The sequence below is a fragment of the Mastomys coucha genome, unplaced genomic scaffold (genome assembly GCF_008632895.1).
Source record: "Mastomys coucha isolate ucsf_1 unplaced genomic scaffold, UCSF_Mcou_1 pScaffold18, whole genome shotgun sequence".
Classification (NCBI taxonomy): Eukaryota; Metazoa; Chordata; class Mammalia; order Rodentia; family Muridae; genus Mastomys; species Mastomys coucha.
Window position 1 is genome coordinate 79,613,248 of NW_022196900.1, and position 15,867 is coordinate 79,629,114.

The following is a 15,867-nucleotide window of genomic DNA, read 5'->3' on the forward strand; positions in this document are numbered from 1 at the left end:
CTCAGAAGCATGTTTTGTTGTTGCTGACACAGCTTCTTACTTGGTAGCTCTGGCTAGTCTAGAACTCACTATATATCCCTGGCTGGCTATGAATTTGCTATCCTGCCCCTACTTCCCGAGGCTTGGGATTGGTTTATAGGCAAGTGCTATCATGCCTGGACAGGTCATTTCCCCCTGCAATTTTAATTTTAATATTTTAAAAATATTTTTTCAGCTGGGTGATGGTGGTGCAATGCCTTTAATCCTAGCACTCAGGAGGCAGAGGCAGGAGGATCTCTGAGTCCAAGGACAGTCTGGTGTATAGGAAGAATTCAAGGATAGTGAGAGTTGCACAGAAAACCTTGTCTCAAAAAATTAAAAATATATTTGTTATTAGTGTGTGTGTATGTATGATGTGTCACGATGTCTATGTGGAGGTCAGAACACAACTCTCCAGTTGTTTCTTTCCTGTCACCTTTTATGGGTGCCAGGATAGAACTCAGGTCGCCGGGCTTGTTCAGCAAGTGTTTTATCCTCTGAGCCATCTGGCAGACCTCCACACCTTAACTTCACTTTCTTTTAGTTACTGAGACAGTCAATCTCATGTAGCCCAGGCTGGCTTCAAACTCACTACGTAGCTGAGATTGGTCTCATAGTCTGATCATGCAACTACCTGAAGCTGGAGAAGGATGGCTGGTGGCTTGGGCAACATCTCTCAGTGAACTGGAAGCTCAATGTTTCAACCAGCCTGACTGGGCAGCTCTCGCCTCTACCCCCTCCCCCAGTGCTGAGGTCACAGGCATGGGTGCTGAGGATCCAAACTCCAATTCTCCTGCTTGCAGTGAGAAAACCCCAGGCTCTCTACAGTCACTGGGGTGACTCTTTCCCACTGGGTTATGAGTTTCCCCAGGGTTGGAACCTCAACAGGAGTTCTCATTACCACATAGTAGTTTGCTGAATAAATGAGAAGAGAAGCCAGTGTTAAAAGATCAAAACAACCCTCATTAACCTGGTTCACCTGTGAGGAAGGACCAGCTATCATGAGGCTATGTGTCTACGAGGCTAATTGGTGAGCCAACCTTCTGCAGCCATTGACAATCTCCACAGGCACACTTTCAGGGCTGGGAGCAGAGTGTAAGGAGCCTGTGTTTGCTTCTCTCAACCCCCTCCAAGGCCAACTTGGCCCAAACACCTGTGGCTTCCAGTTCTTCTTGACTTGGGCAAAGCAGCCCGGCTGGATGGTGAGCTCAGGTTTTTGGAATCGTCTGAAGGGCCAGCTATCTTGTATCGAATTGAGAATGTCAACTGCCGCCCCCCCCCCCCCCCCCCCCCCCCCCCCCCGCCCCCTGCTCTGGCTGGAATCCAGGTCTGGAGAAGGCACTCTGTGCTCAGGTTCCAGGTGGGAGGGGAGAATCCCTGAGTCAGCTTTTCCTGTGTTCCTTCTCTGTCACCCCTGACTTCACTGCTCTGGCTTAAAAGGCCCAGAGCAGCAAGGATAAGAAGCCAAAAGCAGATGGTCATTGCTGCCTGGAGGGAGGACAGCTGAGGAAGCTGCGCTCTCTGTTCACCTCTGCTTTTGATCCTGTGAATTCAGGAAGGAGGCGCTAGCTAGCTTTACCGTACCAGTGTAAAGCAAGCCGTGTGGCCTGAACCCTCAGCTTGTTCCAGAGCAGTTCCTCTCAAATGCTGCCTGGCCTGTCTGGCTCTGGGTACTTTCTTAGGTGTGGCTGCGGCCTGGGAGTCAGTACAGGTGTCCCTCCTTACCATGAGCAGCTATGTGTAGCCACTGGCTCTCCCAGACATGGGCTGCCACAACCTGTCTTGGGCTATCTAGGGCTCCTGGGCAGTTTTTGTTATTTATTTTTTGATAAATAAACCTTGGTTTTTGTAGTGACCTCTAGCTAGGTCCCAGATGTGGCCGCTGGGACAGTCCTATCTCTCCTGCTCCCAAGACCTTAGGGAGACATCCAAGAGCTCAGTGCAGGAAGGTGGAAATCAAAAGTAGGCAACAGCACCTCTGTGCTCATGCTACCAGGCTGGCCCACCAGTTTCTGCTCCCACACGCTGGTGCTGTGTCTCATGGGTGTCTAGAGTCAGTCTCATAATGAGTCCTCTCCTCCTTCACCCATGGACCTGCACCAGAATTCTTCTCCACAGGGTCTCCAGGGCCCTTCTTTTGCCAGGTCCTATTTGGAACTGGTGAAATGGACACAAGCCAGATCTGGTTCCTATGTTACCCCTCCAAAGTCCTGCCTGGAAATAGCCTACGGTAGGCTAGCCTCACTCCCTACATCTGATCTTGGCCAACCATGCCCCTCATGGAATTTCGTGTGTGTAGAGGCTGAGCCTCATGTGTTACCAGAAAACCATGCCCCCACCCACTGCAATGTCTGTTTTGAAATCTAGAACCTGTGGGTCGGACTATTGCTCTCAGGATATGTATGTTCTCATTTTGGGTCATGCTCAGGATAAATCCGTAGGAGAGGAGAGAAACCTGCTGCCCCTGACCTAGCAGGGACTTGGCTTTTTGTTGTTGTTGTTATTTTGTTTTCTTGAGACAGGGTTTCACTGTGTAACCTTGGCTGTCCTGGAACTCACTGTGTAGCTGGTTTCAAACTCCAGGATCTTCTTGCCTCTGCCTCTTGAGTGCTGGTATTAAAGGTGTGTGCCTGTAAGAATTGAGCAAACAGGGACACCTCATAAAAATACCAAGGAGCAAGGAATGTCCATTAAGCCTAAAGACAGAGCTTCAGAAGGGTTTACTGAGCAAACATCCATCCCCAGGAGATGCTCTAATTGCGGGGAGTAATGTCCAGTTCCAGGAAACATCCCCAGTAAGGGGTGGATCTCCCCCCACCCCTCCTATGTGCAATCGGTATCTCCTCACCTCAATAGGTATCTCCTCCTCGCCTGGGGCACAGAGGTCAATGGAAACAAAAGACAATGGGCTCCACCAATGAGAGATAACCAACTCATGCTGTATATCTATGTACTGGGAAGATATAAAAAGTGTGTGCTTTTTTTCCTGGGGTTCACCTTTGCTCCGAATGCAGGGCAACCCCAGTATACTGGTTCAATAAAAACCTCCTGCTAATTGCATGAGGGATCTCCATCCCTGTTTCTTCGAGAGTGGGGCAACCACGCCAAATTTAACATCATGGTGCAAGGCCTGGGAAGGGTCCCCCTCTCGTGGGACCAGTGACTGGAGATCGGAGGATCGAGTGCTCAGAAGATTGGGGGAGACCGCATGCTCTAGCAGGTACCACGGTTGTTTCTGTATCTATGTCTGACTTCTTGCATCTGAATCTGTGATCTGTGCGGCTGCAGCAGTTTCTTCATTTTGCAAGGCAGGTAGGTGTACCTCACCATTGCAGGTGGAAGTCGGATCTGGGAGGGTCCGACTCCATCTGCAAGTAGTGGTGGCAAGGAAGCCACTGAGTTCTTTTGTCCTCTGCTTGGGGTGCTCGTGGCAGGGGCACCTCTGTCCATCTGTATCTGGCCCCTGCTCTGTACAATGGTAATTGGTTCATCTCGGTGGCGTGGCAGGCACAGCCTAGCAACACTGTGATCTGGCTTGGATTATCTGTGTGTACAGAAGCACCTGGTGTCTGTAACTGGGTCCAATTGTCTTTCTTTGTGTCATGAATCTGGCAAGGTCAAGCTGTTTGTGTGGTAACTGTTTTTCTCTGTGTTTCTTGGTATCTTGTTCTATGTATTTGGACTTTAGACTGATGACTTATACCCACTCCTTGACTGATGGACAGATGTTAAAGCTAGGGCAGAGGCTGCAATGGTGGCAACAGATGGGGTGTGTGCTCCTGGAGGCTGCTGTTGGGCCTTGGGCAGGGTGTGGGCTGTGTGCGGCTCAGTGGTCCCACCGGGCCACAGTGGGGTCCAGGACCGGTGGTGGCAGCTCCTGCTGCAGTGGCTACAGAGATGTGTGGCTTGCTGCCTTTTTCAGCACCCCTGGTTCCGGCCATCATGGGCTCCCTAGCACTGAACTACCCAGCCCCTGAGTGTTACATTCCCTCAGCAGCAGTATTTGTAAAATCCCATGGCAGGGGGGAGGAGGGGTGGGGACCACCCTCCACCCCACTGGCATCCAGCACCACCCAGACACACTTCCATGGTGGCAGCAGTGTGTTGCAACAAGAGACTCAAGTGCTCCAAAGTTGAGTCACATGACCCAAGCGCACCAAGTTAGAACAAAGAGCAGCTGCTGCCTGCCTGCTTTTAAGAGTAAGGATACCTGGAACAGCTGCGGCTGTTGCTGGGAGGAGGCACTGAGAACCCAAATACCACCCAGATAGATTTCTTTGTATTTATGATTAAAAGTTTTGTTTTTGTGTTTTGGGGAAAAGATGATTATAGTATTTATGCCTTCCAGAAAACTAGATTCCAGAGAATCAAAAAAAAAAAAATACATCTGGATGTTACTAAAATTTTGTTTTGAGATATTATATATTACAGAGTATACAATCTTGGTGAATTTCAGACATGCTAAACTGGCCTACCTGAACTCCGGACTTCAGCCTTATACGGTCAAGACACAGACATCAGAAGACTAATAAATTCTGCTCCCCCCTTATATCTCAATGCCCCCGTTCAGCTTGAAGAAGTTATGACGAGTTGTCGACCCAGTTCCCTGGGCTTTGGGGCTGGAGAGGATTGTTTGTCTTTTTAGGGAATGTAAAATGGTCATATTTGGAATGGGGAAGAAATAGCCAGATTTAATTGTATAGCCATAATCTCATTTAATAGAAAGCCTTATGATTTGATTGGTGCATAGATAATTTAAACCATAAGCATTGTGTGACTAGAATTTGATCAGGTATTTGAATATTTCTTCAGATACACAGCTTATTCCCAGAAAGTTTACTTTAACATTTATATCATTAGTTTTGAGTTTTGTATCCTGTTTGTAGTAATAATTGGTAAAAGTTGAAGCTTGTGTTATAAACCATTTACATCTTAAACTGGTACACAAGAAATGAGCAAGAGCTTTTAAATTGAGGATTTGTTGGTAAGATTAGGTGTACAATAGTGTTCTTATTGACTGAGAGGTGTAGCTAATACAGTTCTGTTGTGCATACTTCAAGACCAAAAGATGAAGTTTTCTATATTCACTTAAGAGATTTCTGGTTTCAGTAAGGGTTGTCTGTAGGCTTATAAGTAATTATTTTATTTCCCTAGTAGACAGGGCTTAGACCCAGTCCTTCTTTTACTGCTATTATAGACAGATCTGAGATGTGCTATTATAGACAGATCTGAGATGTTTAGACCTGTGAGTTTAGGGCCAAATTAACAGATTCATAGCTCTGAGCTTATTGTTAGAGTGATTTCAAGATTTTAATTAAAAATAACTGATAATTCACAAACAATAGTCCAGATCACTTTACATAGATAGTTGGTTTTCAAAAACATCAGAAATCCACAGAATGTGACATTTGATATTATTTATTCATCTGGCTAGAGACTTGTCTGTGCCTTATGGCACCCCTTTCTCAGACTCAAAGGAGAAATTGAGCATCATTGGAGTTGCTCCAGTTGTGGCAGGACAGCCACCAGGCAAAAGTTGCCTCTTCATCTGCAGACAATACTGTCCAAAAAGAACACACAGGCCTGGGACAGCTTATATCTGCCGAGACAGAGTAGGCAAGTCCTTAATATTCCTGTTTTCTTGTCTGTCAGACATTCACAGACCAGAAGGCTGAAGATTGATGCTCCAACGTTATGAAGTAAGGACTGTCCAGGTGTCCAGCAGTCTCTATTAATTGGCAATATTTTTGAAAGCTGTGTTAGGCTTCCCATATATTCTCTATTATTCAGTCATTCCTGGAATTCTGATGGAGTTGAAAGACTACAAAAGTTAGAAGAGATGCAGGACAAATCGTTAAGGGAACTAGTGCAGATAGCTGAGAAAGTGTTTTATAACAGAAAAATGAAGAAATAAAAAGGAATGTTTCAGAAGGACTGTAAAAGGGCACAGTGAAGGAATAGAATGTTTAGAAGAAGTTCTCTGAAGATGGAATCTAGAAAACAAAGTGGGGACAAGTGGCAAACAGTTTGGAGACAAAAGGAAGAAAAGAGTCAGAAAGAATAAGAGGCTAGAGAGCTGAAGAGAGATAAGAGACAGGAAAGAAGAGAACCTAGGAAGTCTCAAGAGCCTAGTTAGTGCCTGGCAATAGAATAGAATTCCATGCTAAAGACCAGCCTGCGTACTGCAAGGAGAAAAGGCATTGGGCAAGAGGTTGCCCCAAAAGGCCTTTGTGTGGGTCAGGTCCTATAAACCCATCAACATCTGTGTAATGTTTCATACCCTCTAATGGAGAATCCAACTGGATACCTCCTCCCACCCTTAGACAGCTAGTGGGCCTGCGCCTCAGGGATTATAACCTGCATCTGAATAACAACCATGACTTTTGTGTTCTGGTCCAGATAGTGCCTTAGATTGCTGTACCACCCTTATGAAGATGTCCTGAATTACTGGGATCCTAAGGCTTAGTAAGACACAAAAGAGAATTAGGGGTTACCCTGGCACTTATGTTGGGACTGGGCTTAGGGACTGACCCACGTCGAATTTAACACACCACCACCACCTGACTCAACCTGGCTCCTTAAAACAATGTCTCTCTTGTGGCTGGTCAGTTACAGTGGTCAGGACAGGCAGCTGTGAGTCCAGATGATGCCAGCTACTGTGGGCTCCTGTGAGGTTCAAGAGAGAGGATGAGTATGAAGGCCTCTGCCATGGCTGACTCCAGGGTGACATGTGGCCAGGTAAAGCAGGCTAGACCAAGGCCCCCAGGGAAAGGTCATATAGCCCTGTAAAATAAGAATGAAAATGGACTTTGTCTCAGGGCTTCCCTGATTATCCTGGGAAAGTGGGACTAAATACACGGTCCATTCAGTGGCTTCTCCAAGGTTTTGCCACTGGCCTCTTTGTGATCCTTATATTCTGAAGCCTCCTGAGCTTAAGAGGCGAGGCACTTGCCTTGTGTTATCACCAGATGTCACCTGCAGAATCCTGCTGTAACTCTACTTGTCCCAGATGCTTGGGGGGAGGGAGCTGGCCTCAGAGTTCCTGGGCTTGTAGCCAACTTTGAGACAATGCCCAATGGGGCCAGGGCACCTGCTGCCTACCGAGGAGCCCGGCTTGTTGAGAGGAAGCCGAAATCAAGGCAAGACTGCTGCTAGAATTTGTTTTCAAAATTCAAAAATATTTAATATCATAAAATTCCCAAGTCCATCATATGTTGAATAAATCAATTCACCAACATTATACAGTTTCACCCTAACTTTGTAAGCTACCCACAAATCCTGTGTGGATATGTGTATATAGGTGCTGTGCACTACTAACCCTGGTTATCCAGGCAGTGGGATTATAGGATTTGTAGTCTTTTAAATTTTACATTTTAAATGAGCTAAATTATTTTTACATTATATGTAATGTTTTGTAAATGAAAAACCCTTTTAAAGGCCAAATATCTGCTCAAGCTTTACTTCCTAATTAAAAAAGAAACTGAAAGTCCCCTCACCTACATGAGGACACAATGTGCACATGTCCACTAGCAAACTGCATGAGGGCCACAGGTTAGGGCCGGCTGCACCTGCCATCTCTTCACCACAGAGACCCGAGTGCTACAGTCTGGTCCTTCTCATAGGCAGGCAAGGTGCAGGGCCACCCCTCACTCTCAGATATTTTGGGGTAAACATGACTTGGTTGGCAATACAGCAGCAGCAGGGTACATTCTGGGAGAAGGCCGGCATTTCTAGGAAGGCGGGCCAGGACCACACTGCCAAGTCCATCTAAAGTGAGATACTATTTACTTCCTGCACCTTCACAGGTGGTGGGTGCTGGGAGCTCTGTGAATATATCTGAGCCTTGGTGATAGCCGCTCTGCTCCGCTCTGCACCTGCGCTCTCTGCCTCTCTTCATGTAAACTGTAAGGAGTTTCTCCAGTGGCTCCCCCATTTTCCTGCATCTGGGCACAGGAATAGCCCTGTACCCAGCCAGCATCCAGATGTGTTATGCTGCAGTTGTGATGACATGAGGGTCAGCCCCCCCCACACACACACACACAATGGTTCCACCACACCCTTGTGTCCTGTGGTGCTTTCATATTGCCCTCACGGGCCTTCAGTGATGGTGGGCTTTGCTTCTAACTTGTAACCTGAGGGGTCTGAGATCACCTGAAAACCACATGATCTTTGAGACAACACTGACACCCAGGCTCTCTTCTCTAAGACCTTTTTAGTCCATGACTGTCTGTCTGTCTGTCTGTCTGTCTGAGGCCTAGGAGGCTGTGACTGACAGGTATTTGCTTTACTGTGGGAGGAAGTCACAGTCGCTCTGTGTTCCTGCCCAGCAGTACAGAGGCCGAATCTCCCTAATCCCCCCCCCCCCCCAACACACACACACACACACACAGAGCTTCATGCTGGGCACTGAGATCAAACATTGAAAGCTCTAGCTACTGTTTCAGTGCTGGGAGATCTGTTGGATAAGTTTGTGAGTCCCATGGCCATGCTGTTGAGAGACAGCCAGGGAGGCGGGCAGGCAGGTCTCCTGGTGGGAAGAGCCTTTGGAACAAAAAACAAAAACAAAAAACCCCACTGTTCCCAATGAAAAAGTTGTCCCCAACAGCCCGTGTATGTGTGGCTTTTCCCAGGTGCAGTGCTGGGCCTCTATCGTGAAGGAAGTTTCTGGTTATGGGGGATGCTTTCCTGAAGGAGGGCCTGAGAACCCGGATGCTCCTTTCTTTTCTTCCTCTTCCTGTCCACCATGAGACGAGTGGCTTTGTCTGCCTTGCCCTTTGCCACAATGTGTTGACTCGCCACCAGCCCAAAAGCCTTGGGGCCAGCTAACCACAGATTGCTGAAACAGTCAAAATAAACCTTTTCCCTTGTCAAATGAACTGTCTCCAGTATTTTGTAACAGTAACAGAAAGACAACTTCATGTTACAGATGGGACATTCAAGCTTGGATAAGAACAGTAACTTGTCCAGACAGTAAGCAAGTCAGGCTAATGCCTTGCGCAATCCCAGCTAGCTCTCGTTTGAGGCCCAAAGGTGTTTGTTTGTTTGTTTGTTTTTAAGATTTATTTTTATTTTTATGTATATGAGTATTTTGCTTGCACGTACGTCTGTGCACATACATGCAGGAGCCACTGGATACCAGAAGAGGGCACTGGATCCTCTGGAAATGGAGTTATAGACAGTGGTCAGTTGCCATGTGGGGGCTGGGAATCAGATCCTTGTCTTCTGGAAGAGCAGCCAGTGCTCTTAACTGTTGGACCATCCCTCTGGCCCCTAGAAGCTTGAAGCTTTTGGAGAATTCACCATCTTCCAGATACTCTGGGCCCATTCTTTGTGTACATGGAAGGATCCCCTTCTCTGGCCTCACACAGGAAGCCCTCCCAGGTCCTGGGGGGACTGCTGCCCTGCAGCTGGGCCCCAACCTCATCCTGGATGCTAGCCTTGCCCTCTCTGGGGTCCAACCAGGGGTAGAGAATATGAACTCCATAGAAGTGCATCCCTGGGCACCTGGGTGGGTCCACCTCCGCTGGGTGTGTCTCTAGATGTGGATGAGTCCAGGACCTGCTCTTAATGACACAGTTTGGGCAGCTGGACTCTGTTCCCGCAGGTAAATTACAGGCTTAGCAAGTCAGAAATCAAATAAACACTCCAGCTCCCAGCAGCTGCCCCAGGAGAACAGTGGTTTCCGAGCTCCCCACCCAACTCAGCCTAATTACCACCTGTCAGTCCCCTGGGACAGGGGCCTTTTCTTTGACTCACAGGTCCCAGAAACAGGATGGAGCTGCTGGGGCCCCAGGGTGACGCCAGCTTGGTGACCAACCTGTTCTTAGTTCCCAGACATAAGCAAAGGCTGAGACTCCTCCCCTTTGCCCCACGCCTGGCTGGAGGGCTGTCACTGAGCCCTGGGTGGCCATCTGCAGGTCTGTGCTGAGGATGTACGTGGAGGACCTGTCCAGGTGCATCATGAGACATTTGGAGAGAGATCACTGGTACAGGTCATCAGCTACTAGAAGTGGTGGCACCTACTGTGTGCCAGTCTGGACCAGCCTCTTCAGTTGTGTTCTTGTTTCTATTAAGGGTTCATTTTGTCTCGATGCCCAGCCCCAAATTGGTCAGCATGGTGGTGGTAGTAGAGGGAACTAGAAGCTCCCAGGGTCCTTGGCTTATGGGCAAAATGGTCAGGCCTGGGACACATGTCATGAAGTGTCTCTGTCACCTTTACTGTAAACTAGCCAGATGGTTCTTTTTTTCTTTTTTGTTTCTGCCCCTGAGACAGGGTCTCCCTATGTGGCCTTGAACTCACAGATACCCTCCTGTCCCTGCCTCTCTAGAGCTGGGATTAATGACATGCACCACTCTACCTGGCTCTGATTCTTTTTCTAACAAGCTGGCTCTGATTTCAAGGAGTGTAGCAACGCACTGATCTAAGTGTATGTGTCCATTATACCTAAAAATGTCCTGACCCCCATAATGAATGGTGCAGAGAGCCCAGATCAGCCAGTTTCAAATTTGAGAGCCTTCTTAGACCATGCAGAGTTTGCCACTATGGGCTGAGGATGGCCAAGGACCAGTCTTCCTCATGTGGGCCTTCAGTGCTGACCCTAGGCCTCTCAGTCGGCATAGCTCTGGGATGCCGTGTGCATTCGGTCTACACTTGGGGTGGGGGATGGAGAGGGAGGTCAATAGCCCACAAATCCCATCAAGAGGAGCTGGGAAAGGACCAAAATTTTAGCAGGAAGTGGCTAGGGGAAGTGAGGGCCTCTCATGGCCCCTGTCTGAGCTATGATAACGTGGGAGGGTTTCCTGCCTCTGGAGGGGGGTCTGACCAGATGGTAAGGTGGTAGAAGCAGGATGCTAGGCAGGGCCTCAGTGGCAGCCACAGGCCTTGACCACCATGTTACGGTGCTTCCGCAGGATGACGTTGTTGCTGCTGTCATAGTAGAGCACAGAGGTGGCACTCAGTTTGGTGGGTGCACAGCATGCCTTGGGGACAACATCTGGTTTCATCAGGTGCACCTGGCAGGGAGGGAGGGGACACAGGTAAGGGTATGAACCTGGTGTCCTTTTCAAAGGACTAGGCAGCAAGTCCTCGGCTCCCACTTGCTTCCTTTCCAGAAGGTCTGAGCCCCTCACTAGCCCAATGTCATTCTCTACCTTGGGCTAGAGTAGGTTCTCTTTGTAATCTGTCCTGCCCACTGGCCTCAGAGCACAGACCAGGCACCCGGCTTGGAGGCCCTAACACACGACCATGGACATTCTCAGCTCCTGGTCCACTGTCATATCCAATTCTGCCCCAACAGGTATAAAGCCGTGTGTGTGTGTGTGTGTGTGTGTGTGTGTGTGTGTGTGTGTGTGTGTGACACACTCTGCAAAGTAAGTTATAATGCTCATGGGACCAATGTGTAAGTTCTGGAATGCTGTCCCACTTGATGTAGCTCAGCCTCATAACTTCTGAGGCAAGGTTGCCTTTGTAGGTAATGAATAGAGAGTGCAGGGGTTTCCACTGGCCATCTCAGTGTTATTGGGTTTGAAGCAGGTGCTAATCCACATACCCATCTCTAAAGCAGTGTTTGTTCCCCTGAAAGGCTCAGTGAGTAACCGTTTCCAGCCTCGAGATCTGACAGGACCAGCTTAAGTTCAAACTGGACTCCTTTCAGGGTCCCCACCAAGGGGGAGGCTGGAGGGAACAAGAACTTACCTCCTCCCTGTGTGTGTGTGTGTGTATGTGTGTGTGTGTGTGTGTGTGTGTGTGTGTGTGTTCAGCTGTCTAGAGTTTACAATAGGCTTCCCTGGTCCTGGGAGTGGGTCTATAGGAAGCAGTCTGATGGGCTCCCCTCTTCCCACAGGCTTTCCACAACAGCCCAGCTCTGACTGGGCTGGTATGGAACCATCCTTTCCATGTACAACCTCATGTGACATAACTGGGAGATGTTAAGTATGCCTGGGTCGGAGGAGGGGACATGGCTGAAATGGCTGGAATCTAGAAGGGGCCATTTCTGCCATGGGACATTGGAGAGAGGGGTGTTGATACCACATAGGACACCTCCTTACACTTGCCACAGCCCCAGGCTTCGTCAGGTGATGGTGTGGAGAGCAGCCTTTCATTCACTTGGCAGCCACAAAACTAATTCACAGTTTGCATGGGGCTATCTGTGTATTTGTTGTTGTTATTGTTGTTTTGGTTTGTTTTGAGACAGGGTCTCAGTATGTAGCCCTGGCTGTCCTAGAACTTGCTATATAGGCCTGACTGAGGGCAGGGGTGGATTTCAAGGCAGGGTTTCTCTGTGTAGCCCTGGCTGTCCTGGAACTCAATGTGTAAGACCTTTCTTCTACCTCCTGAGTGCAGAGATTAAAGGCGTGTGCCACCACTGCCCCAGCTGACTCTCTTCTTTCTATTATTGATCCGGATGCTCCTGATGCAGAAGTGCAAACCAGGCTTCCTCCAGCAGCAATGTGCACCTTTACCCTAGAACACATGGTCCCCCCTCTTGGCATGGTTGCTTTGCTTATGTGCTTACCACAGCCTCCTCAGGGGACAGAGGTTGTCCTGTCTGCTACTGGGACAGGTCATGAGCACTTACTTTAGCTAAGACATTTTCAATGGGGGAAACAGAGGCCAGAACAAAGTGGGGAGGAGACTAGACCCAGAGATTCAGATTTACCATCATACCAGGGGCCTCCCTTACTTGGGGACTAATGACTGCATAGTTTACTGTCACCCTGGGCTGCTCCTCCCAGGATAGTGGCTCCAGGTGTCCAGCAAATGCCAGTGGCCACAGTGAAGGGATTCCTTAGTGTCAGCTCAAAGCAGCTCTTTTGAATTCATGATGCTCACTCTGGGGCATCTCTTGTTAGATAAACACAAAGCTGTGGGACCCCAGGATACCAGGACATCAGGAAAAAAAATTCTGGAAGGTCCCAATACCAGACCCAGCAAGCGCCTTTCAATACAGGCTGCAGTATGGCTTCTGCTGGAACCTGCTTCCTAACTGAAAAGGGTCCAGAATCTAAGGCTCAGTGCTACCCCAAGAGAACAGTCAGGAAAGAGGTGGGGTCAGAAACAGCAGTCGGAGTGGAGTTCTGGATAGATCTCAGTTGGCTGGGTGCCTGTTTAGTGTGCAGAAAGCCCCAGATTTGACCCACAGAATCACATAAACTGGGCATAATATCGCACTCTAGGCCAGAGGTGGGTGGGGTGAGCAGAAGTTCAAAGTCATCCTTAGTTATACACTGAGTCTTAATCTAGCCTGGGACGTAAGGGGGTAAGGTATTAGGAATGACCCAAGGCCCAGAACAGAGCCAAGGGAGGCCTACCTGCCAGGCAGGATGGATGAGCATATGCATACCAGGGAGGTCAGATCTACTGTGTCCATTTTTTCACTTGTGCACTGAAATCACACAAGCCCCTATGGGATGCCTATGTGCTGTATGTATGCCTCAGTGTGATCACAGGGGCTGTGGCGTGTCAATCTGGGTCCTATGTAGGTCCACAGGCACCCTGTTGTGCAGGTGCCATGCATGTGTGTTCCGCTGTCTGCACATAGATGCCCACGTAGCACAACTCTTACTGAGGTTTGGCAATCAAACTCTAGCTGAGTCTGCCTAGAAAGTTCCTCCTTGCTGCTGTCCTGACCACTGCTTGCCCCGCCCCACCTGTCACAGCAGGCACTGTGGTACTGACCAGAGACTGCAAGATGGCATGGTTGGTGGCATTCATGCAGGAGTCCAGTGGAAAAGCACATTCCCCCTCACAGTAATATGCGGAGTAGCCCTGAGGGGCGATGACCCAGTCCTGTGGGTAGGAAAGGGGGTAACCATCAATTCGTCCTTCCAAGACCTGCTCCTGTCACAGGAAGACCTGAGGCTGTGTGCTCTCATCCTTTCAGTGACCCTCAGTGCCCTCAGCAGGTGAGGCTGGACCCCAGCTCTGCCCTTCACTCCTCACCCGCTTTGCCAGCTCCTCCACAGCTGCCCCTATGCCTCCTGCAGCAGCTGTAGCAGGAAGAGCCCAGAGGCCTTGCCCACCCAGCCTCAGTTTCCCTGTGGGAGTGCTGACGGCATACTGGGCAGAGCCCGCAGACCGCCTTCACTTTCGTGGCTTTTATACACATTAAAGGCACAGTAGCCCCACCCTCCACCCTGGAGGCACAAGGGTCTTGCAGGTAGCAGGCAGAGGAAAGACAGAATTTACCAGCCAGCCAAGGTCACGGAAGCTGACGTAGAGCTCATGCCTGCGGCAAACCTCTCTGCCTCGGGAACCATGGCTGTCATCTGCAGGGACGAGAAGGCAGCGTCTATTCAGCCCTACAGAGTTGCCATGGGTACTCCCAGTGGTGATGTGACAGGAGGCACATTTACAATTAAGGACAATAGGAAACTAAACCATGGGAACCACAAATCCCACTCCTGGATCCCTGCTCTCCCTGTGGTGACCCAGCTCAACAGTCCTTCTGTGGCTCTATCACCACAGGCTATGGCTGTGCTCAGCAAGATCTCTCACCTTGTGCCTGGGAGGCCTCCAGACACTCCAGAGAACACCCCAACAGGACCCCAGGGCACACACAGCTTCTCATTTCCTCTGCAGACTCTGCAGCCCTCCCTCCCTGCCAGGTGCACCCCAAAGGCCAAGGGTCTCCATCAGATCTACTGGAAGGCTACCATTTTGTAAAGAGGCCTCCAATGAGGCCCAACCCCACCCTCACCAAAGATCCCTGGGAGTTTGTTGGGGTGTGGAAGCTCATTCGTTTTCTTCGGCTGCCTCCTCTTCAGTGGTCTCGCTGCCCGAGGGGCCCGCACAGGACTCCGGCTGGCCCTGAAGAAGGTGACCATGAAAGGTTGTCTGGAGCGTGGTGCTTGTTGTCCAAGCAGACCAGCCAGGCCAGGATCCATGCTGTGCCCTGGGAGACAGAGGCAAAGACAACAGAGAGGGAGGTGGGGGGACTTGGCTTGTGGGGAGTGGCATGGTACCTATGAACCTGTGTGTTTATCTGGCACTCGGGCCAGCAGGTCTGAGGTGGCATGGACAGGGACCTCTGTAGCCACGGGCATCCCTGCTGGTGATAGCCTGACATAGACTTAAGAAACATTTGACAGGAGTGAGGATTTCACTCCTGATTTCCTCAGTTGGTCCCCACTATAACCGCATATTTCTTTTAGGGGGTACGGATAGGGGGTGGGAGAAGTTTCAAGACAGGGTTTCTTCTGTGTATCTCTGTCTGTACTGGAACACACTTGCAGACCAGGCTGGCCTTGAATTCACAAAGATCCGAGTGACTCTGCCTCCTGAGTGCTGGGATTAAAGGTGTTTACCACTGTCCAGTCCATATTTTACTCTTTTAAAAAATTTTTTAAAGATATGTTTGTTTGTTTGTTTAGTATATGTAAGTACACTGTAGCTGTCTTCAGACACTCCAGAAGAGGGCATCAGATTTCGTTACAGATGGTTGTGAGCCATCATGTGGTTGCTGGGATTTGAACTCAGGACCTTTGAAAGAACAGTCCGTGCTCTTAATCGCTGAGCCATCCCTCCAGCTCCCATATTTTATTCTTTATGGAACACAGGTCACGGTCACTCAGAGATGACCAGACTCCACTGCTGGTGTGATGCTCAGGACTGGTCTCCCTTGGTCCAGCGATCTAACACCCTGGTCCTATCAGTCTGTACTTCCTGGGGATTAGAAGGTATGGTTCATGACACACCAGCTCATGGCAGCCTTTGCAAGAACAAACCTTGGGCTCATTTTCCCAACATGGTAAGTTTGCTCATCCAAGGGTAGGGCATTCGCTGCCTCTCTGATTCCTACAACCAAGGCCCCGGGCAGAACAGGGACAGAAGTCAGAGCAGTCACAAAG

General features: G+C 49.4%; 1 protein-coding gene across 1 annotated transcript in view; it reads right to left on the reverse strand.

The window, feature by feature from the left end:
* Positions 1–10,285: 10,285 nt before the first annotated feature.
* LOC116095764 (bone morphogenetic protein 8A-like) overlaps positions 10,286–15,867 on the reverse strand; it is a 30,010-nt gene continuing 24,428 nt past the window's right edge. The window contains exons 4-7 of the mRNA XM_031377022.1: positions 14,718–14,960; positions 14,207–14,286; positions 13,697–13,807; positions 10,286–11,031 (exon numbers count right to left, since the gene is read on the reverse strand). Coding sequence (XP_031232882.1) covers positions 10,882–11,031; positions 13,697–13,807; positions 14,207–14,286; positions 14,718–14,960 — 584 coding nt within the window. The 3' untranslated portion in view covers positions 10,286–10,881. The remainder of the gene's footprint in view (positions 11,032–13,696; positions 13,808–14,206; positions 14,287–14,717; positions 14,961–15,867) is intronic.